A 22297-nucleotide genomic window follows, 5' to 3' on the forward strand; every position below is an offset into this window, starting at 1 on the left:
CATTCCCCAAAGAGCAGTACCCAAATCCGGGTTTAGGGATTTGGACACAGATCTGAGATATATCTTCATCGAGGTCTGGAGTGAGGGGGGTGGTGACCAGAGAACTTGAATCAGATGGTTTACGTGGTGGAGGTTGGTCGTTTAAATGTGGGAGGTGGCTGGAGTGGTGGTCGGATGAGGTGGAGTTCTGGGTTTTTGGGGAAGATGAATAAAGTGAAGATGAACAAGATGAAGATGAAGGAAGTGAAGATTGTGGGTTTACGTTCTGGGTTTCTGAAGCCTGATGGGGGGTGGATTTTGGTGAAAATGATGGAAGAAGGGGGTGAAGAGGGTGGAAGAAAGAAGAAAGGGACCAAAGTGAAAGAAAATTAGAAATGTTGACTTTTATTAATAGGGTTAACGGACGTTAGGAGATTTTAATGTCAGGGACTAATATGACTATTTTTTGCCACATCTGGGGACCGCGAGCCTAATAAAATTCATCCAGGGACGATTCTGAAGTCGGTGCGAACATTCAGGGACCAATGTGACCATTTACCCAACAAACCACCTTAACGATGGAAATACCACATGGGTGTTGGGAAATGTGGGTCGAAGAGGCACTTGGGACCCTTAATTCTCTCAAAGTCCTTCGGTCTCTAAGACCCATTTGCCTCCGCAAGGGCGAGCCACCTTCACATTCTCTGGAATCTGCGGTTGGTGAAGGTGCACTCGAGGTGTTTGATGAAATGCAGCAGTGGGATAGGTCCTCTGTTGAAGTGGAGATTAGTGAGTCCACGTTTTGTAGATGGATGAATGACACCCCAAGTTCTGGTACGGCTTTGAAATTACGTGTGTTTTATTAAGGATTAATTAAAGGGTAAATGAAGGGTATAAAGTTACCTGTGACCGAAAAAAGGGTATAAAGTTACCTTGCTAAGTTTAGTGTTTTTCTTCTAGCCTGTTTGGTTTTAAAAGTTAATGTATGTATATGAAGAGTTTTAAGATATGTAGTGTAATTATCATTAAAAATAGAAAAAATGTAAATAGATACATTAAGATAATTACACTACATATCCTATGCTTGTTAAGAGAATTATAAGATACTTGTAGGAATTATTGATTCCAAACAAATCTAAATGCATAAGTTTTCCTTGCCTCACTTCATTCTTGTGACTTGCAGAAATTGGGATTGCTTTGTTTTCTCAAGCGTATTGAATATATATTGTGTTCTGTTCTGGTTACAGATGTTAATGTACACCTTTTTTTTTGGGTATAGGTGATGACATTATTCATAGTCCAGTTGCTGGTGATGATCAACCAAGGGCATCTCGTGACAAGTTTAAAAAATTAATTTTGTTTTCTGGAAATGATTATCTAGGATTGAGTTCCCATCCGACTATTGGAAGGGCTGCTGCAAAGGTGTGTTTGGGAATTTCAAATAGTTTTTCGTTCACTTTCTTCTGAGTTTTTAGCTTTAAGTCCTTGTTTCTTCAGTTTTCTTAGTTGAAGATAATTGCCATTATTTTTATTGTTCCAAATCAGGCAGCTCAAGAGCATGGGATGGGACCAAGGGGTTCTGCCCTTATTTGTGGATATACCAATTATCATAGGCTGCTAGAGTCAAGCTTGGCAGATTTGAAAAAGAAAGAGGTAAAGACAACTTTCAAGAACTCCTTAAACTGTTCTGGTTTTGTTATTAGCTCTGCTTTGTACCTTGACTAAAGAATACTTAATTGATGGTTATGATTAAACTTGAGAATCAAGATGTTAGAGAAACTCAGAATTGTAAAAAGTGTTTATCATTGATGATTGAAAAGCTAATGATACAAGAGACTGATTACAACTTATATAGAACTCTATAGCTTGTTCAACAAGCTTAACAAACTCAAACTCTAACTGACTCAGTTGACAGCTAAGCATCTAACTAACTCAGTTGACAGCTAAGCATAACCGCATAGCCTAACTGAATTGCCAGCTCATTATAACAACCCTAGTGCTGACTGTTAGTACAGTCAGCAACTACTAAAGTGTAACTCTGTACACATTCATACAATGTACTCTAATATCCTCCCGCAAACTCAAGGTGGGTGGGAAACCAGTTTCTCACACACATTGAGTTTGTTTCTAAGAGCCTCAAAACGAGTAGGAGAAAGAGCCTTGGTGAATATATCAGCAAGCTGATCAATAGAAGGCACATGCTGCACATGAAGAGAATTATTGAGAACTTTTTCCCTGACAAAGAAGATATCAAGTTCCATATGCTTGGTGCGGGTGTGCAACACAGGATTATGAGTTAAGGCCACTGCTCCCATATTATCACAGTAAATTCTTGGAGTAGAAAATGGAACATGAAGCTCATGAAGTAAGGATTGAATCCAAAGCAATTCTGCAGACGTATTGGCCAGACTTCTGTACTCTGCCTCAGTGCTAGAACGAGCTACCAGAGTTTGTTTCTTGGAAGCCCATGAAACCAAGTTAGGACCAAAGAAAATACAAGATCCGGAAGTGGACCTCCTATCATCAGGATCTGAGCCCCAATCAGCATCACAAAAAGCCTCCAAAGACACTAGTGAAGATAGAGAACAGGGCCTAATGTGTAAACCATGATGAATAGCCCCTTTGAGATACCTAAGAATCCTTTTTACTGCCTTCCAATGTTCTTCCAGAGGTTGACTAAGAAACTGGCAGACTTTATTAACTGAGTAGCTTATTTCTGGCCTAGTCAAGGTAGCATACTGCAATGCCCCAACTATAGATCGGTAAAGAGTTGGATTTTCAAAATAATCTGCACCAAATTTACTTAGTTTTGCACCACTAACCATTGGTGTTGAGATCCCCTTAGCATCAGCCATATCTGCTCTTTCCAGCAAATCACCAATATACTTGGACTGAGTTAAAAGAAGAGATCTATCCTGAAGATGTTGGACTTGTACACCAAGAAAATAATCCAACTTGCCCAATTGCTTTAAAGCAAATTCTGAATCAAGTTTAGTAACAATTTGTTGAACCAGTGAAAGAGAATTCCCAGTGATGATTATATCATCAACATAGACTAGGACATAAACACAATCTGTTGCTGTGTGGAGAGTGAAGAGAGAAGGATCACAACAGCTAGGTTTGAAACCATTTCTGATCAAAGCAGCCCTCAATTTCTCAAACCAAGCCCTTGGAGCTTGTTTGAGACCATACAAAGCTTTATTAAGCTTGCAAACCAGCTGCTTATCTTCTTGCTGAAAACCTGGTGGTTGTACCATATAAACTTCTTCTTGAAGGGCACCATGAAGGAAAGCATTATTCACATCAAGTTGGTGAATATGCCAATGTTTAGTAACAGCCAAGGAAAGAATAAGCCTGATTGTGACTGGCTTTACAACTGGTGAGAAGGTTTCAGCATAATCAAAACCATGCACTTGATCATACCCCTTGGCCACTAGCCTAGCTTTATACCTATTGACAGAACCATCTGGATTTTCTTTCACCCTAAACACCCATTTGCAACCAATTGCCCTTCTATTCGAAGGAAGAGGAACAAGGGTCCATGTGTTGTTAGCAAGGAGAGCATCATACTCAGCTTGCATAGCCTGAAGCCATTTAGGATCCTTCAAAGCCTGCTTAGTTGTTGTAGGTTCAACTTGTGTAAGAAGCAATGTAGGGTGAAGCCTAGGTAACACAATCCCTGACTTAGCTCTAGTCTGCATGGGATGAACATTTCCCTGAGAAATAACAGCTGCTGGTTGCTGAAATATGGACCCTTAGGAAGTAGGAGTGCCTTGAACAGCTGTAGAAGCACCTGAAGCAATCTACAAAGAGGGCATGGTCTCAACAGATGCAGTAGACCCAACTGCAGAAACAAGTGTACCTGGCTGAGGAGAAGGAACCACTGGAGCAGAATGTTGCTGCTCTTGGAGAGGAGCCAGTGTGTGACCATGTGGGACCAGTGGTATACAAGAAGAAATTCCCAAAGAAAAAGAGTCAGATACAGAGGAAGGAAACAATATAGTGTAAGGAAATCTGAATTCATTGAATTTTACATCTTTGGAAATATAAATCTTTCCATCACTATCTAGACATTTGTATCCTTGATGAGAAGAAGAGTAACCAAGGAACACACACTCTCTAGACCTGAGCTCTAACTTGGAAGAATTATAGGGCCTCAAGTGAGGATAGCATGCACTTCCAAACACTCTCAAGATAGAGTAATCAGCTGGAACTTTAAACAGTGTGTGATAAGGGCTGAGATTACTCAAAACTGGTGTTGGAAGCCTATTGATGAGAAAGACAGCTGTAAGGAAAGCATGATCCCAATATTGGGAAGGCATGTTAGCACAAGCTAGTAATGACAAACCAGTTTCCACTATATGACGATGTTTTCTTTCCACACTTCCATTTTGATGGTGTGTGTGAGGACATGTAATTCTATGATCTATACCTGTTTTGACAAAGTGAGGAATGAGAGGCTTAAACTCTGTACCTCCATCAGTTTGTACTGATTTCAGTTTTGTACCAAATTTTAACTCAGCCATTGCCTGGAATTGAAGAAAAACTGAGCTGGTTTCTGACTTTTTCTTAATTGGATATATCCAAGTAAACCTAGAGTAGGCATCTACACAAGTTAGAAAATAAAGACAACCAGAAGTGCTTTCAACCGATGCAGGACCCCAAAGATCAGTAAAAATTAATTCCAAGGGTGTAGAATAACTAGTAGTAGAAGATGAGGATGGTTAACGATGAGACTTAGCAACACAACAAGAATGACAAATATGAAATTTTGATTTATTAGGAATTGGAATCTTACAAGTTGACAATGCATTGTGCAGAGCCTCATGATGAGGATGCCCTAATCTATTATGCCATAAGTCATAAGAACTTTGGCTAGGTACAATACTAAAAGCAGAGTCACTAGGACTTGATACATCAGAATTATTCTTGGAAACAGCAAAAACAGAAGGAAACTGAACAGGAAGAGAATTCTTGAGAAACGTGGAAGAGTGCATGCCATCAAAGGAGTACAGGCCATCCTTGCCAAGTGAGCCACGAAGAAGAACTCTAGAAGTGTCCTGTGATTTAACAACACAATGAAAAGGGTGAAACTCAAAGAAAACTCCATTGTCCTGTGCAAATTTGCTAACACTCACAAGGTTTTTGGTTATATCAGGCACTAACAACAAGTTTTTAAGAGTAAGAGTGGTTTGTGTGTGATAAGGAGAAGGAAAAGAGGCAGAACCAACAGATTTTATAGCCAAACCTTTACCATTTCCCATCAGGATTTGATCACTACCAGCCACGGACACACTATCTGAAACTGCAGAGGCATCATGAGTGACATGATGTGTTGCTCCTGAGTCTGGAAACCAAGTGCCAAGGTTAGAAGCAGAAGATGTTGGTCCTGTGAGCAACGCCTGTGGTGCTCGAGGATGTGGAGCAGAAGCACGAGGAAACATGCCAAAGGGAAGAGAGGCAGGTGCAGTAGGATACATCATAGCACTTGAAGGATAGGTAAAACCAGCACCAAATCCTGCTCCAGTAAACGGAACTCCAAACTGTGCAGGGGAACCAAACTGAGACATGCCTCTGAAAGGAGAGTAACCAAACTGTGGTAGCATGCCAAAATTAGGATTGAAACCAAGAAGTGAGGCTAAGGCAGCCTGTGGTAGAACACCACTGTGTGAAGGAGACGCAGAAGGAGAAGAACTACCACGATGATAACAGATGCTTGCGTCATGGCCATACTTGTGGCAGATCTGACATTGAACAGAACGATCGCCGCCACGTCCACCACGATTTGAACGACCACCACGTCCACCGTAGTTATTGTAGCCACCACGATCGCCGCCATAACCGCGTGAGTCACTGGAGCGATTGCGATCATCAGATCCTGACGAGTCAACGCTACTAGCAGCGTAGTTGACCTCGGAGTGCACCGGCGGTGGAGGCGCAACTGTCGTCGGAGGTGGTGCAGTAGGTGTCGCCGGTGGTGGCGCAACCTGAGGCGACGGTGGTGGCGCAGATGCATGAGCGAGAAACGCCGCTGGAGACGAAGCTTGCATCTGACGCACACGCGTGCGTTCCAAACGCGCTTCATGCGCGATGATCATCGCTTCAACCTGCGAGATCGAGCAAGGTTGATCGCGATTGTAAACAATCGTCATCAGAGAGCTATAATCATCTGGCAAACCATCAAAGATCGCTTCCAAGTGCTCGCGATACGAGATCGGGTCGCCAATCGTGACAAGAGCGTTCACGATCGACTTGATGCGTTTGAGAAAATCAGATGAACTCTTCGATCCTTTGGTAATGGTTCGCAATTCAGATCGAAGCTGTGTTGATTGCGCAATCGTCTGAGCCTGGAAGAAATCAAGGACAGCTTGCCACACTTCCCACGACTGCTTGCAATTCACCACAGTTGGAAGCACAGAAGGCGAGAGTGAAGAGAGAAGCCACGTGAACAACGCTGAATCCTGCTGCTCCCAAACCTGATATGCAGGATTCTCGACTGCATTCTCACGATCTTGCTCACTGAGAAACCGCGGTGGAATCTCTGGATGAACAAGATAACTCTGTAACCTATGTGTACGAACAATGCCTTCAACGTGTTGCTTCCAGGAGAGAAAATTGGAGTCATCAAGCTTCAGCGTGAGCTTGTGAACCAATGTAGAAGAACTCAACTGTGATTGAGCAACAGCAACCGGAACTGGCATAGGAATTGCAGAAGCATCATCTGCATGAACTTCATCAGCCATGATGAAGAAGAAGAGAAGAAAAATCAGAAAAGGATCTCAAGGATCGTAGAAGGCTCTTGATACCATGTTAGAGAAACTCAGAATTGTAAAAAGTGTTTATCATTGATGATTGAAAAGCTAATGATACAAGAGACTGATTACAACTTATATAGAACTCTATAGCTTGTTCAACAAGCTTAACAAACTCAAACTCTAACTGACTCAGTTGACAGCTAAGCATCTAACTAACTCAGTTGACAGCTAAGCATAACCGCATAGCCTAACTGAATTGCCAGCTCATTATAACAACCCTAGTGCTGACTGTTAGTACAGTCAGCAACTACTAAAGTGTAACTCTGTACACATTCATACAATGTACTCTAATACAAGAATCATATGCTGATATTTGCTATAATGGAATACTCTGAATTGACTCAGTTGACAAGTCTATGCATACTTGACTTGTAATTGGTCTTTTCTCCTAGTTTGAACATTCCTTGATCTTAGTGATTATTAGTCAAGGATATGGAGAAAAAGTGGTGTCCATAGTGATATACCTTGCTGATGTGGAAGAGAGTTCTGCAAAAGCTTGAAATACATTTATGGCTGGTTGGGTTAGGGAAACCATAATTATTTTGTCAATGTCCCTCACTATTTATAATTATTGCTTCAATAAAAATGATCACATCTACTTATGGGTTGCTATTAATCGCACTGGAATCACCTATTTTTTCTCTGTCCACCCTCCTTCAATTGTGAGGAACTTATGGGCTACATTCTTCTGAGACTCATCTATTGCATAACGAATTGAATAACTGACCCATATGTGATCATAAGCCTTAATTGTATGAATTGCTAACCCATTTTTGGTTTAAAATCCATGCTATAGGATTGCCTTCTTTGTCCCACAGGGTTTGCTGCTAATATGGCCTTCATGACAGCATTAGGAAGCATAGCTTCTCTCTTAGCTGGGAATAAATTACCTTCAGATGATGAAACAATTGCGGTATTTTCTGATGCATTAAACCATGCGTCAATAATTGATGGTCTTCGTCTTGCTGAGCGGCAAAAAGGTGTTAAAGTGTACATATATAAACATTGTGACATGTCGCACCTCAATGTGCTCTTGTAAGTACCTTTTACTGAACTTTATATATTCTTCCCGTTTTCCCTTCTGGTAAGTCTCTCCAAATATTAGCATTATTTTGATATCTATGATTTCAACAGATCTCAATGCAGAATGAGGAGGAAAGTTGTGGTGACTGACAGGTTAGTCATTTGCTTCTAGCAAAAGAGAACTAGAAAAATGATCAATGTTTGAAATAACTGGTGTTACCTGAATTTCAGTCTTTCACATAGCCTAAACACTATTTGCATGTTGGGTACTGCATAAATTTCTCCTACTTTTGTCTCTAGACAATCTCTGGGTTGAAAAATTTTAAAAGTATATGAATTATGAAGAATTAGTCAATCATACGTTATGACTTGAATTAGTCAATCATATTTTTAAGTTCCTTAATGACAAATTTCAATGCTACACTATCTTGTTATTTTTGTTTGTATTGCTGACAGCTATGACATTTACTTTGTTCTTTGGATATAATTTTTCATGTGCATTATGGTTTATCTTATTTATTGCAGTTTGTTTAGCATGGATGGAGACTATGCACCAATGGTTCAGCTTGCAAAACTTCGCAAGAAGCATGACTTTTTGTTAGTCATTGATGATGTAAGACCTCCCATATGTTTTAGCAAATGTCCTTTTCTTCATAAAGACTCTTATATGTTGTTATTCTGATCCTTGTATTAAGGGAATACTTAAGAAGATCTTAACATAATATTCATAGAACAGTGATATCATACCATCAATGTTCCTAGAAAGGAATCACCCATTCACTCTACCATATACTGTCTTCCTGATTGAATGTTTATCTGATACAATCAAAATATGGCTTCTCTCCACTGCAAAGTCTAGTGCAACTATAAACTGTGAAAATAAAACCTGTGTAATATGTGTATATCCAGGCTCATGGAACATTTGTTTGTGGCAAAAATGGCGGTGGTGTTGCTGAGGAGTTCAACTGTGAAAAGGATGTGGACATATGCATTGGTACTCTAAGTAAAGCTGCTGGCTGCCATGGAGGATTTATAGCATGCAGGTAACCATTTGAGTGCACTTGCTCCTCAAATTAACACTTTAACAGTAAGGAAGATTAGTTTCACACTTTTCTAAGTTTCTGCACAACAATGGCACTACACCGTTTACATTTCATGAATAGTTCACCATTGACTTTTACTATTCTATGAATTATTATAGCAAAAGCTGGAAGCTATTAATACAGTCAAGAGGTCGTTCATTCATATTTTCAACTGCTACACCAGTCCCAGTTGCTGCTGCTGCTCACGGTGAGCTCCAGTGTTGTTACTAGTTCCTATTTTCAAGTATTTGTTGCTTGCCCTAGACCTTCATCTACATCAAGTTATATCACACAATTAAAACCATTCATGTGGTTCTAACCTAACAGCTTAAGATTTTGGGATAATTGGTTTTTTGACATGATATCGGAGCCTCTATGACCAAGCGATCTAGAGTTCGATCCTTGCTGCCCCCAATTGTTCTAATAAAAAGTTGAATATCAGCACATGGTAGGTGAGCTTGTGCATTGTACACGGTTTGATAGGTCTAAACCTGCTATTAAACATGTGTATGTGAGAAAAAGGACTAGAAATGTGCAAAGTGAATAATACAGGTATCTCTTTGTAATAAGTTATTAGCTGGAAATTAGGAATATGTGTTAGACTATAAATAGCTCTAGCTTCCTTGGGAAGTTATTCCTTGTAGAACTAGAGTATCGGGAACTGGTTGAGGAACCGGAGGTTGATCGTTGGGATCAATTTGTAACCCTAGTCACAGTGTTTTTCCCCAAATCAATAATACAATCATTGTCTCTGGTTCAGAATCACCTTGATTCTGAGTACAGGATCAATTTCTCTGTTCATCTTCTTCGATTTCTTACCAGTGTTATCACTGGTATCAGAGCACCATCCTGGTGCCTGAGAAAACCACGCACGTTGCTACTCTGAATGGTGCACACTCGAAGAATGGCCAGAAACGAAACCAGTTGGAGCCAGGAGAGGGAGGAATTGCGACAGGAACGGGAAGAGTTGCGTGCAAGGTTGGAGCTCAACGAAGCTCGTACGAAGAAGGCTGAGGATCTCATCGCCGCACTCGAAGCCAGGGTCGGAGATCGGAGACGAGAGCTTTCCGATGAGGACGCCAGCGATAGTGGAAGGGATCGCGAGTTTCGCCATCAACTTCCGATCAAGAATCGGTGGAGGAAGCTGGAAATTCCAATCTTCTCAGGGGATGATGCTTTCGGTTGGACTCAGAGATTGGAGAGGTACTTTGCGTTGAGGGAGGTTTCAGAGGAAGAGAAGATGCAAGCGACACTCGTGGCTCTTGAAGGAAGGGCACTCAGTTGGTTCCAATGGTGGGAACGCTGCAACCCTTCTCCTTCGTGGGAAAGCTTCAAGTTAGCTGTGGTAAGATGTTTTCAACCCTCTATGATACAAAATCCATTTGAATTGTTGCTGTCTTTGAAACAAGTAGGTACTGTAGATGAGTATGTAGAGGAATTCGAGAGATATGCTGGGGCTTTGAAGGAAATTGACCATGACTTTGTTAGAGGTATATTCCTTAATGGTCTGAAAGATGAAATTAAGGCTGAGGTTAGGTTGTTTGAGTTAGGTACATTGGCTGAGGTAATTCAGCAGGCTTTGCTTATTGAACAAAGGAATTTGATAGTGACTAAGAAAGGAGCGCCAGGGTTTCCTAGATCCTTTAATTCTTACAAGAGCAACAGTTATAGTAAAGTAGTAACTGTGGAGCCCCAAGCTAGCTCTAACAGTGATCATAAAAGTGAAGGCTCCTCTGTGGGAAGTGGGGGAATTACCTCCAGAAATCAGACAGGGGCTGAAAGTCTCAGGAGCAGAGGTAGTGAATTTAAGCGCTTGACTGGGGCAGAGATGAGAGAAAAGAGGGAAAAGAACTTGTGCTTCCGATGTGATGAACCTTATAGCAGGGATCACAAGTGCAGAAACAAACAATTGAGAATGATCATCATGGAAGATGAGGAAGAAGGAGATGGAGTGGAGTTTTTGGATGCACTTTCTGGAGAACTAAACTCACTCCAGATGTCTCTTTGTTCTATGACTGGTCTCACCTCCACTAAGTCATGGAAGATGAGAGGGGAGATAGGAAAGCACATTGTCCTCGTACTCATAGACTGTGGGGCTTCTGATAAGTATAGACCTTTAATTAGGAAGGTCTATGTTAGGAGGAAGAGGGGAGTAGCAGGGAATAATAACCCTGTAACTGACTCCAACTGATCTAAGGGGAGGTTAGGATTCTGTTATTCTGTTAGCACTCTGTAACTGACAACTACCTACTATAAAGGTTAGTTAGCAAGGTAGTTAGAATCACTTTTGGGTTGTTAGGAATAGTGGAGAGTCTGGTCTCTCGAATAACCAGTGGTTTTCTCTGTAAGATTGTGAATTTCCTCTGTATCTTCTTGGTTTCAGAGAGAGTTTCCAATACAATTCTTCCCAGTTTTCTCTTGAGTTTATCATTGGTATCAGAGCTCCATCCAGGAGCTGTGGTATCGAATTTCTATGGTCAAGAGCAGAATGGAGGCAAGAATCGAGAATGTGGAGCGCAACATGGAGCGGATCTTGGAGGTTCTGGATCGGAACCGCGAGGAAGATCGAAGGAATCGCGATGCAAACCGAGCAGGAGATGAAGAACAATTGAGGCAAGTGGAGGCGCGATTGGAAGGGTTGTCGTGCAACCGTGAGGAGGAGGAGGCGACGCAAGCGACGCCGGAGACGACAACGGTGCAAGACGCGGAGACGACGGCGCAAGGTGCGAATCGCTGGCGCAAGATGGAAATTCCAGTCTATGATGGAAGTGAAGATGCGTTTGGCTGGGTCAACAAACTGGAAAGGTATTTTCGCATCAAGTGAGCGATGGAGGAAGAGAAGCTACAAGTGGTGGTGGTAGCTTTGGATGGAAGAGCGTTAAGCTGGTTTCAATGGTGGGAACCTTGTCACCTGCAAGCGTCTTGGGAGAAATTCAAACGTGCGATCTTGGAGAGGTTTCGGTCCTCGGTTTCGCAGAGTCCGTTTGCAGCGTTGCTAGCGCTGAAACAGGGTGGCAGCGTCGCGGAATTCGTGGAGCAATTCGAAAGATTTGCTGGAATGATGAAAGGTGTGGAAGAAGATCACCCGAGAGAGGTTTTCCTCAACGGATTGAAGGAGGAATTAGCGGCAGAGGTGAAGCTTTATGAACCAAAGACTCTGACAGAGTTGGTCAAGAAAGCGTTAATGGTGGAGCAGAAGAACAGTGCAGTTCAGAGAGCGGGTACTGGTGGTTGGGGGGAAGAACGGGCTCTAATTTTCGGAGTTTTCCTCCGTCTAGATCGGTGGTGATGGACACAGGGCAGAGGAACCCGTTGCGACCTACAAATTCAACAGCGGCAGTGAGCAATCCAGCACCAGCAGTTGGGACTGGTTCAGGGGACAAAGGTTTACCAAGGTTGAGACCTACTGGTTTTCGTACGTTATCTGAGGCAGAGATGCAAGAGAAGATTAGGAAAGGGGAGTGTTTCAGGTGTGAGGAAAAGTTTGGCTCAAACCATGTTTGCAAGAACAAGCAGCTACGGGTGATGTTGTTGGGAGAAGAGGAGGTTACAGATCCAGAACAGGAGGAAAATCTTGAATCAGATACAGACCAAGTTGAGCCACAGCTGTTCCAGTTATCTCTCAAGAGCATAGCTGGTTTTACTTCTAGAAGGTCTTTGAAGGTTTGGGGAGAGTTGGGGCAACATAAAGTCATTGTTTTGGTGGATTGTGGTGCTACACACAATTTTATTTCACAGAATTTGGTCAATTCTTTGCAATTACCAGTGGCAGAAACTCCTCCCTACATGGTGGAGGTTGGTGATGGGCATAAGGTGAAATGCCAAAGCAAGTACACAGATGTACAGCTAAGCATTCAGGGCATTCCAATTACACAGGAGCTTTTCCTCTTTAATTTGGGGGGTGTGGATGTGGTTCTAGGACTAGAATGGTTGGCAAGTTTGGGGAACATAAAGGCCAATTTTGAGGAGTTAACTTTGAGGTTTAAAGTAGGGAGCAAGAAGATGTTGCTGAAGGGTGAACCTGGACTCATTAGGAAAACTGCTTCTTTATCTTCCTTGGTCAAGACTCTACAACAAGCTGAGGGGTTTTGGGTGGAGTTTCAGTAGCTGGCTGAAGTTCCAGAGGAGTCAGTGGCTGTTCCAGTGCAGTTGCAGGGGTTGATGAAGGGTTACAACGAGTTATTCACTGCCATACAGGACTTACCCCCCAGTAGAGTGCAAGATCATGCTATTCACTTGCAAGAGGGAGCTTCCATACCAAATATTCGACCATACAGGTACCCCCACTACCAAAAGTCTAAAATAGAGAAATTAGTCAAGGAAATGCTAGTTGCTGGAATTATTAGGCCTAGCATTAGCCCATTTTCTAGTCCAGTTATTTTAGTCAAGAAAAAAGATGGGAGTTGGCGATTTTGCATTGATTACCGGGCTTTGAATAAGATTACCATTCCTAATAAATTTCTCATTCCCATTATTGATGAGTTACTAGATGAATTGGGGGAGGGTAAGGTTTTTTCTAAGCTAGACCTTAAATCGGGGTACCATCAAATTCGAATGAGGGCTTGTGACATAGAGAAGACAACTTTTTGGACCCATGAGGGCCACTATGAGTTTTTAGTGATGCCTTTTGGGCTCACTAATGCTCCATCCACTTTCCAAGCCTTGATGAATGAGGTTTTAAAACCTTTTCTTAGGAAATTTGTTTTGGTTTTTTTTATGATATCTTGGTCTATAGTTTGTCTATGGAAGACCACATCATTCATTTGGGACAAGTCTTTGAGCTGCTTTTCCAGAATGGGTTGAAATTGAATCAGAAAAAGTGCTTGTTTGGCCAAGAGAAATTGGAATACTTGGGTCATATTATTTCTTAAGGGGCAGTGGCGGCGGATCCTAAGAAGCTTGAGGCTATGTGGTAATGGCCTATACCAAAAGATGTCAAGGGATTGAGGGGGGTTTTTGGGTCTCACCGGTTACTATAGAAGATTTGTGAGAGGCTATGGGAAAATTGCTAGACCCTTGACTTTGCTGCTCAAGAAGAATGGTTTTTTGTGGAGTAAGGAGGCACAGTTAGCTTTTGATCAGATGAAACATGCCATGACTGACCTGCCAGCTTTAGCAGTCCCTGATTTTTCAAAGACCTTTGTTATTGAGACTGATGCTTTCGGTACAGGTCTAGGGGCAGTCCTTCTACAAGAGGGCGGGCCTTTGGCATTTTGGAGCTCCACTTTGTCAGACCAAGGCCAAAGAAAATCTGTTTATGAGTGAGAATTGATGGCTGTGGTAAGGGCTGTACAGAAGTGGCGACACTACCTCTTGGGCAGTCATTTCATCATCAGAACAGACCAAAAGAGCCTTAAATTCCTCACTGACTAACGGTTATGGGCTGAGGAGCAGTTCAAATGGGTGTCCAAATTATTTGGTTATGATTTTGAGGTCCAATATAGGCCTGGCAAGGATAACTCAGTTGCCGATGCTTTGTCTAGAAGGGCTTCTTATTCAGCTATTTCAGTAGTGCATATCCAGGACCTAGAGTAATGGCAAGAGGAGGTGCAAAGGGATCCTAAGTTGCTGTCTATTATACAGGACTTGTTGCTTGACCCTAACTCTCATGAAGGTTTTCAACTTCTCAATCAGAAGCTGTATTACAAACAAAAGTTGGTGCTTCCTAAGCTCTCAGCTAGAATACCAATTCTACTAAGGGAATTTCATTCTTCCTTGGTGGGGGGTCACTCAGGGTTCTTTAGAACTTATAAGAGACTAGCAGCAGTGGTTTATTGGGAAGGAATGAGACAAGATATCCGGAATTTTGTGGCTGCTTGTGAGGTTTGCCAGCAGAACAAGTATGACACTTTGTCCCCGTCTGGATTATTGCAACCTCTACCTGTCCCTTCTCAGGTTTGGGCAGATATTTCAATGGATTTTTTGGGGGGGCTGCCTAAATCTAAGGGGAAGGATACTATTTTTGTGGTGGTCGATCGGTTGACCAAGTATGCACACTTCATTCCCTTGAGCCACCCCTATTCTGCCAGTGATGTAGTTGCTGTTTTCATGCAAGAGATAGTCTGATTGCATGGTTTCCCTGGTTCTATAGTCTCGGATAGGGACTTTATTTTCCTTAGTAACTTTTTGAAGGCTTTGTTCAAAGCTGCAAGGACTCAGCTGAAGTATAGCTTTGCATACCACCCACAATCTGATGGGCAAACAGAGGTTATAGGTGTCTCCAGGCATATTTGAGGTGTTTGACAGGTTCCAGGCCTAAGCAATGGGTTTCTTGTTTGTCCTGGGCTGAATATTGGTTCAATACAAATTACAATGTCTCCAGTAAGATGACCCCTTACAAGGCTTTGTATGGGCAAGATCCCCCTTCTATTTTGCAGGGTTCTGCTATCCCTTCTAACTTGGAGGAAGTCCACCAACTTACCATTGCCATGGATGAGTTGTTGGCGGATCTGCGGGCAAATTTGCTGAAATCCCAGGATCTCATGCGCCAAGCAGCTAACAAGCATCGAAGGGAGGTGGTTTTTGAGGTTGGAGATCAGGTGTTTTTGAAGTTGCAGCCCTACAGGAGGAAATCCTTGGCTCGTCGGGTGAATAAGAAGCTTAGTCCTCGCTTTTATAGGCCTTATCAGATTCTGGAGAGGATAGGCAAGGTAGCTTACAGGTTGGATTTGCCACAACATAGTAAGATCCATCCTGTTTTTCATTCTTCTTTGCTTAAGAAGGTTGTTGGCCAAGGGTTTGTACCTCAACCACTTCCTGAGACACTATCTGAGGAACAACAGCTCTTAGCTGTCCCGGAGGCTGTCCTGGACATGCGAGAGGATGCTGCAGGCCAAGTTGAGGTGTTGATTCAGTGGGAAAACTTACCAGCTTGTGAAACTAGATGGGAATTGGCTGCCATAATTCAGGAAGTCTTTCTTGATTGATTTCCACCTTGAGGACAAGGTAAAATTCATAGGGAGGGTATTGATAAGTATAGACCTTTAATTAGGAAGGTCTATGTTAGGAGGAAGAGGAGAGTAGCAGGGAATAATAACCCTGTAACTGACTCCAACTGATCTAAGGGGAGGTTAGGATTCTGTTATTCTGTTAGCACTCTGTAACTGACAACTACCTACTATAAAGGTTAGTTAGCAGGGTAGTTAGAATCACTTTTGGGTTGTTAGGAATAGTGGAGAGTCTGGTCTCTCGAATAACCAGTGGTTTTCTCTGTAAGATTGTGAGTTTCCTCTGTATCTTCTTGGATTCAGAGAGAGTTTCCAATACAATTCTTCCCAGTTTTCTCTTGAGTTTATCAGCTTCTCACAATTTCATATCTAAGAAGCTAGTGGAAGATTTGCAGCTAGGGGTAGTTCATACACTGCCTTATACTGTTGAAGTTGGAGATGGTCACAAGGTTAAGGGCAGAGGAAAATGTCCCCAGCTGAAGCACATGGTGCAAGCTTTAGAGGTGATCCAGGATTTCTATTTGTTTGGACTCAGTGGAGTTGATGTGGTCTTGGGACTTGATTGGTTAGCTAGTTTGGGTAAGGTCAAGGCTGACTTTGGAAATATGCAACTAACTTTGAAGCATGGGAAGGAAAAGATCACACTAATAGGGGATCCCTCTCTAACCAAGACAGAGTTGTCTTTTGGTGCTCTTATGCAAGTTCTGCTTAAGGAAGGAGAAGGAATTCTGATGCATTGTGATACAGGGGATCAAAAACAGAAACCTAAGGAGGAAATTCCAGCTCAGTTGATTGAATTGCTAGAGGAATTTAATACAGTTTTCCAAGATCCACAAGGGCTTCCACTTAGGAGAAGGCATGATCATGCCATCCACCTCAAAAAGGGAGCTGAGATTCCTAACTTGAGGCCCTATAAATGCCCTTATTATCAAAAAGCTGAGATTGAAAAGTTAGTTTCTGAAATGCTTGAAGCTGGGGTGATCAGACCAAGTATACGTCCATATTCCAGCCCAATTATCCTAGTTAAGAAGAAGGATGGGGGATGGAGATTTTGTGTGGACTACCGGGCTCTCAATAAGATCACTATACCTAACAAATTTCCTATTCCCATAATTGAGGAGCTATTGGATGAACTTGGGGGTGCTTAGGTATTCTCTAAGCTGGATTTGAAATCTGGATATCACCAGATTCGAATGAAAGAAGGGGACATTGAAAAGACAGCTTTTAGAACTCATGAGGGACACTATGAGTTCTTAGTGATGCCATTTGGCCTCACTAATGCACCATCTACATTCCAGGCACTAATGAATGAGGTTCTCAAACCTTATCTGAGAAAGTTTGCATTGGTTTTCTTTGATGACATTTTGGTCTATAGTTCTGACTTGACCAGCCATTGATCCACCTTCAACAAGTCTTGTGCCTTTTAGATAACCACTCTCTCAAAGCTAACAGAAAAAAATGCAGCTTTGGACAACCCAATTTAGAGTACTTAGGATATATTATCTCAGGTGAAGGAGTGGCTGCAGATCACACTAAGATTGAGGCTATGAAGGATTGGCTAGTTCCTAAGGACATTAAGGGACTCAGGGGTTTCCTAGGGCTAACAGGATATTATAGGCGATTTGTTAGAGATTATGGGAAGGTCGCCAAACCCCTTACTGATCTTCTGAAGAAGGATAGTTTTATTTGGCATGAATCTGCCACTGAAGCTTTTGAAAGGTTGAAATCAACTATGATTAACCTTCCTATATTGGCAGTCCCCGATTTTTCCAAGCAATTTGTGGTGGAAACTGATGCTTCCAGCAAAGGCCTAGGGGCTGTTCTCATGCAAGAGGGCAAACCATTAGCCTTTTGGAGTAAGGGCCTCTCTCCTCGAGCCCAGCAAAAATCTGTGTAGGAGAGAGAATTGATGGCTCTAGTTCAGGCCATCCAGAAGTGGAGGCATTATTTGATGGGGGACATTTTGTCATTAGAACAGACCAAAAAAGCTTGAAATTTCTGTCAGATCAGAGGCTATTTTTTGATGAGTAGTTCAGGTGGGCTGTCAAGTTAGTAGGAATGGATTTTGAGATCCAATACAAACCAGGGAAGGAAAATTCTGTGGTTGATGCCCTCTCCAGGAAGATGATGTACTCAGCTATTTCCATACTCGCTTCAGAGGAGAAAGACACTTGGAATTCAGAACTGCACCAGGATCCTAAGATGGTTAAAGTCCTCCAAGATTTATTAATTTCTCCTTCATCTCACCCTGGGTTTGAACTCAAGAAGGGACTGTTATACTATAAGAACAGGTTGGTCCTTTCTAAGTTGTCCAATAGAATTCCAGTGATTATTTCAGAGTGCCATGACACTCCAATGGGAGGCCATTCAGGGCATTTCAGGACCTATAAGAAGATAGCCAGCTTCCTTTATTGGGAAGGCATGAAGGCTGATATAAAAAATTTGTGGAAGATTGTGAAATTTGCCAAAGGAGCAAGTATTCTACTTTAGCTCCAGGGGGGTTGCTTCAACCTCTACCTATTCCTACTCAAGTGTGGATGGATGTCTCAATGGACTTTGTGGGAGGCTTACCTAAAGTGAAGGGAAAAGACATAGTGATGGTAGTGGTGGATCGCCTTACTAAATTTGCACATTTCTATGCTCTAGGCCATCCTTTTTCAGCCAAGGACGTGGCTGTGGTTTTTATCAAGGAGGTGGTTAAACTACATGGTTTTCCTTCTACAATAATCTCTGATAGAGATCCTTTGTTTTTGAGTCATTTTTGGAAGGAATTGTTCAAAATGGCTGGCACTCACCTTAAGTTCAGTACCTCTTACCATCCCCAAACCGACGGCCAGACAGAGGTCACTAATAGATGCCTAGAGACCTACCTCAGATGCTTTGTGGGACCTAAGCCTAAACATTGGCTTGAGTGCCTACCTTGGGCTGAGTTCTGGTTCAATTCCAACTTCAATATCTCCACAGGGATGACTCCTTTCAAGGCATTGTATGGCAGAGATCCACCTATTTTGCTGAAGGCTGGGGCCATTCCATCAAGGGTTGAAGAAGTCAACCAAATGTTTCAGCAAAGGGACTCTCTTTTGGGAGAACTTAGGCAGAATTTGCTTCAGGCCCAGCAGCAGATGAAAGTACAAGCTGATAAACATAGAAGGCAGGTTGACTTCCAAGTAGGAGATTGGGTGTACCTCAAGCTACAACCATACAAGCTGAAATCACTTGCCAACAGACCCTGTGCCAAACTAGCTCCTAGGTTTTATGGGCCTTACCAGGTCATTAAGAAGGTGGGACCAGTTGCTTATGAGTTAGAGTTACCTCCTCATTCTAAGATTCATCCAGTTTTTCATGTGTCATTACTTAAAAAGGCTTTAAAACCCAATCAGCAGCCACAACCTCTCCCTCCCGTGTTGAATGAAGAACTTGAGTTGGAGGATATTCCTGAAGATGTGATTGCTCACAGAGAAGATGTTCAGGGTAATGTAGAAGTTCTCATAAAGTGGGAGAACCTCCCAATTTGTGACAACACTTGGGAATTGGCAGCTGTGATCCAAGACAGGTTTCCTCTGTTTCCCCTTGAGGACAAGGTCAAACTTTTAGGGGGGGTATTGATAGGTCTAAACCTGCTATTAAACATGTGTATGTGAGAAAAAAGACTAGAAATGTGTAAAGTGAATAATACAGGGATCTCTTTGTAATAAGTTGTTAGGTGGCAGTTAGAGTTATTTGCTGGCAATTAGGAATATATGTTAGACTATAAATAGCTCTAGCTTCCTTGGGAAGTTATTCATTGTAGAACTAGAGTATCGGGAACTGGTTGAGGAACCAGAGGTTGATCGTTGGGATCAATTTGTAACCCTAGTCACAGTGTTTTTCCCCAAATCAAAAATACAATCATTGTCTCTGGTTCAGAATCACCTTGATTCTGAGTATAGGATCAATTTCTCTGTTCATCTTCTTCGATTTCTTACCAGTGTTATCACGCTTCAAGCTCAAATTAACTCTTGCGTGAGGGGGCGTGTGAGAGATAATAATATAAAACCATTCATGTGGCCCTTACCCAAGAGCTTAAGCTTTTGGGGTAATTGGTTGTTTGACAGTAACATCATCTTCTTATAATCCAGTGTAACTTGACCATTGCATTAAAAATGTTGCTCGGCCATGTAATTTTAACAGGGAAAGTGTTAAATTGGAACCACCTGAATTCTTATGCCGCAATTGATCCAAATATACATATTTGTAAATACAAGAGTCATTTAGATAAGAGTTGGTGATTTTTATCTGATATAAATGAAGAAGTGTTCCGTACACCGATGATTATATTGTTGTTATTCTACCTTTCATGGAATGTTTGTTAAGAGATTCAAAATATATATTATCATTTCTTTTGCTTTTGCTTTAGCTCCCTAAATCTTGTAGGAATTACTCATTTGTTAAAAATGCGATTTTCCAGCTGCTGTTGGAGTAGCAAAACATGAGACATGGCGTAGAAAGGCTATATGGAACCGTGTGAAAGACTTTCATTTACTTACAGGAATCCCTGTTACAAGTCCCATCATATCTCTAATAGTAGGCAGTGAAGACAAAGCACTGCAAGCAAGCCGGTAAATTCCCACCACTCCCCTCCTTTTCTTTCTTATCTGATAATAGCTTTCCTCCTAATTAAAATTAATTTTTATGCCTTGATTTTTCAAGTTCTTCCTCATTTAACTTCTCCATAGGGACCTATAAAATTAGAAGTACTATTTCTAATCAAACTGGGCATCAGAAATAGGAACCAAATATTTATTTTAGGTGAAGAACTCCCATAGACTAGAATCTAATCAAACTGGGCATCAGAAGTTGAGTTTGCAGGCTTTGAAACACTAAGCATTTTTAGTCTGTCATGAGCAGGTTTTTATTGCAATCTGGCTTCCACGTGACTGCAATCAGACCACCAACTGTGCCTACTAACTCTTGCAGGTTAGTATCCTTTATTTACTTGAATTTAACATGACGGATCAGGATCCTCTCACGCATAAACTTCACATCACATTCTCATATTAAAATTTGATGTCTATCTCTCTTTTCATATGTATTAAATAAGTGATACCTTTGAAATATTTATAAGGAGAAGGATAGATACAATGTTTCACTTGACATTGTCGTGTGACATGGAAGGATTCTAATCCACAATATAAGAGTTAAATAGAACTTATTCTCAGTGTTGTTCAGTCAGCTTTATTTGATTATATTGTTTCCATGTGTACATTTCTTATTTCTCATAATGTCTATTTAGGCTGCGAGTGGCCCTAAGCGCAGTTCATACAAGGCCAGATTTGGAAAATCTCGTAGCTGCACTCTCCCGTTGCATAAATTTTCAGGACACCCGCATATATAGCAGCAATGGCTATGCAAGATTGTAGCTTTTGATATTCTTTCAACATGAATTGCACCAATGTGATTTTGATTGCCTATAACCGGAAATAAGTACACAGTAGCTTTATCAGCGGTTCAGATTCCATTTTTAGTGGCTGTTTTTCCCTCATTGTAAGTAGCCTCAAACTTAAGAGGGGTGAATTGAGTTTTTTTGTCTTGGCCAAGGTATTTTCACATCCGGTAATCGTGAGACTACCTCATCGCCCCAGGGTCAGCTCCTAACCACTACGCCAAGGAGTTTCTTTTCTTTCTATTCACAAGATTTAGGAATCGAACCCCAACCACTTGCTTAGCTTAAGGGATGAAATTTTGAACCAGTTGAATTATTACGCTAACCCAGTTGATTGAGTGAATTGAGTTGCAAATCTTTTGAATTATCTACGTAAATAGTTGGTGGATATCACTTATTTAGTATTGAAACTTAATTCAATCCTTGAATAAAATAGACGATGAGGAAAGTTAGCAAAAAAATTGTTTTCGTAGAAGCTTTTGGCAAGTTTGGAAACAAATTTTCCATTGAACAAAAGAGCACGATTGCACCAAGTGAGCATAATTGAAATTAGTTACATATGTTATTGCAATAGCATATAACATATTAACATTTCTTTGTACTTCTCCTTTGTAGCTTAATGGTGGAGAATGTATGAGTTGTCAACACCAAATATGTAACAGTTTGGCTATCAAGATCTTGAGCTTGACATGTAGTGTGTCTGGATGTGAACACAATTGGAGTGTATTTGAGTAAGTAAGCATTCATAGTTGCTCCATTAACTTTAACTTGCTGGAAGAAGACATTAACTTCCATTTAAAGAGTTATATGGAGATGGTACACGATTTTCTCAAAATGTAACTTTTGTTTGTATTAACTCTCTTCTCCTAACACACTGTGGAGGTGGATGGCAATTGGCATCACTTTGAAAAGAGAGGATGGAGATAAACATTTCTGAAGACGATCCTCCGAAGGCAAAACTACTAGTCTCACCTTCCATTCCACTTCACACAATTTCTACTCAACAAAGAACATAAAATAAAACTAGCT

General features: G+C 41.5%; 1 protein-coding gene across 2 annotated transcripts; it reads left to right on the forward strand.

The window, feature by feature from the left end:
• Window positions 1–1297: 1297 nt before the first annotated feature.
• Window positions 1298–21343, forward strand: LOC130710395 (8-amino-7-oxononanoate synthase-like). Of its 2 annotated transcripts, XM_057559643.1 has the most exons (10): window positions 1298–1401; window positions 1525–1632; window positions 7591–7829; window positions 7929–7970; window positions 8343–8430; window positions 8727–8860; window positions 9019–9107; window positions 20294–20444; window positions 20734–20802; window positions 21119–21343. In XM_057559643.1, the coding sequence occupies exons 2-10, from the start codon at window positions 1543–1545 to the stop codon at window positions 21243–21245; spliced, it is 1029 nt and encodes a 342-aa protein (XP_057415626.1). In that variant the 5' UTR covers window positions 1298–1401; window positions 1525–1542; the 3' UTR covers window positions 21246–21343. The 2 variants fall into 2 exon arrangements, 1 of the variants encoding a protein (XP_057415626.1); XR_009010361.1 differs by lacking the exons at window positions 1298–1401; window positions 1525–1632; window positions 7591–7829; ... (4 more) ...; window positions 20734–20802; window positions 21119–21343 and adding an exon at window positions 10251–13176 and having other exon boundaries at window positions 20294–20430.
• Window positions 21344–22297: the final 954 nt, after the last annotated feature.

Source organism: Lotus japonicus, chromosome 4 (assembly GCF_012489685.1).
Source record: "Lotus japonicus ecotype B-129 chromosome 4, LjGifu_v1.2".
In the NCBI taxonomy this organism is placed as follows: domain Eukaryota; kingdom Viridiplantae; phylum Streptophyta; class Magnoliopsida; order Fabales; family Fabaceae; genus Lotus; species Lotus japonicus.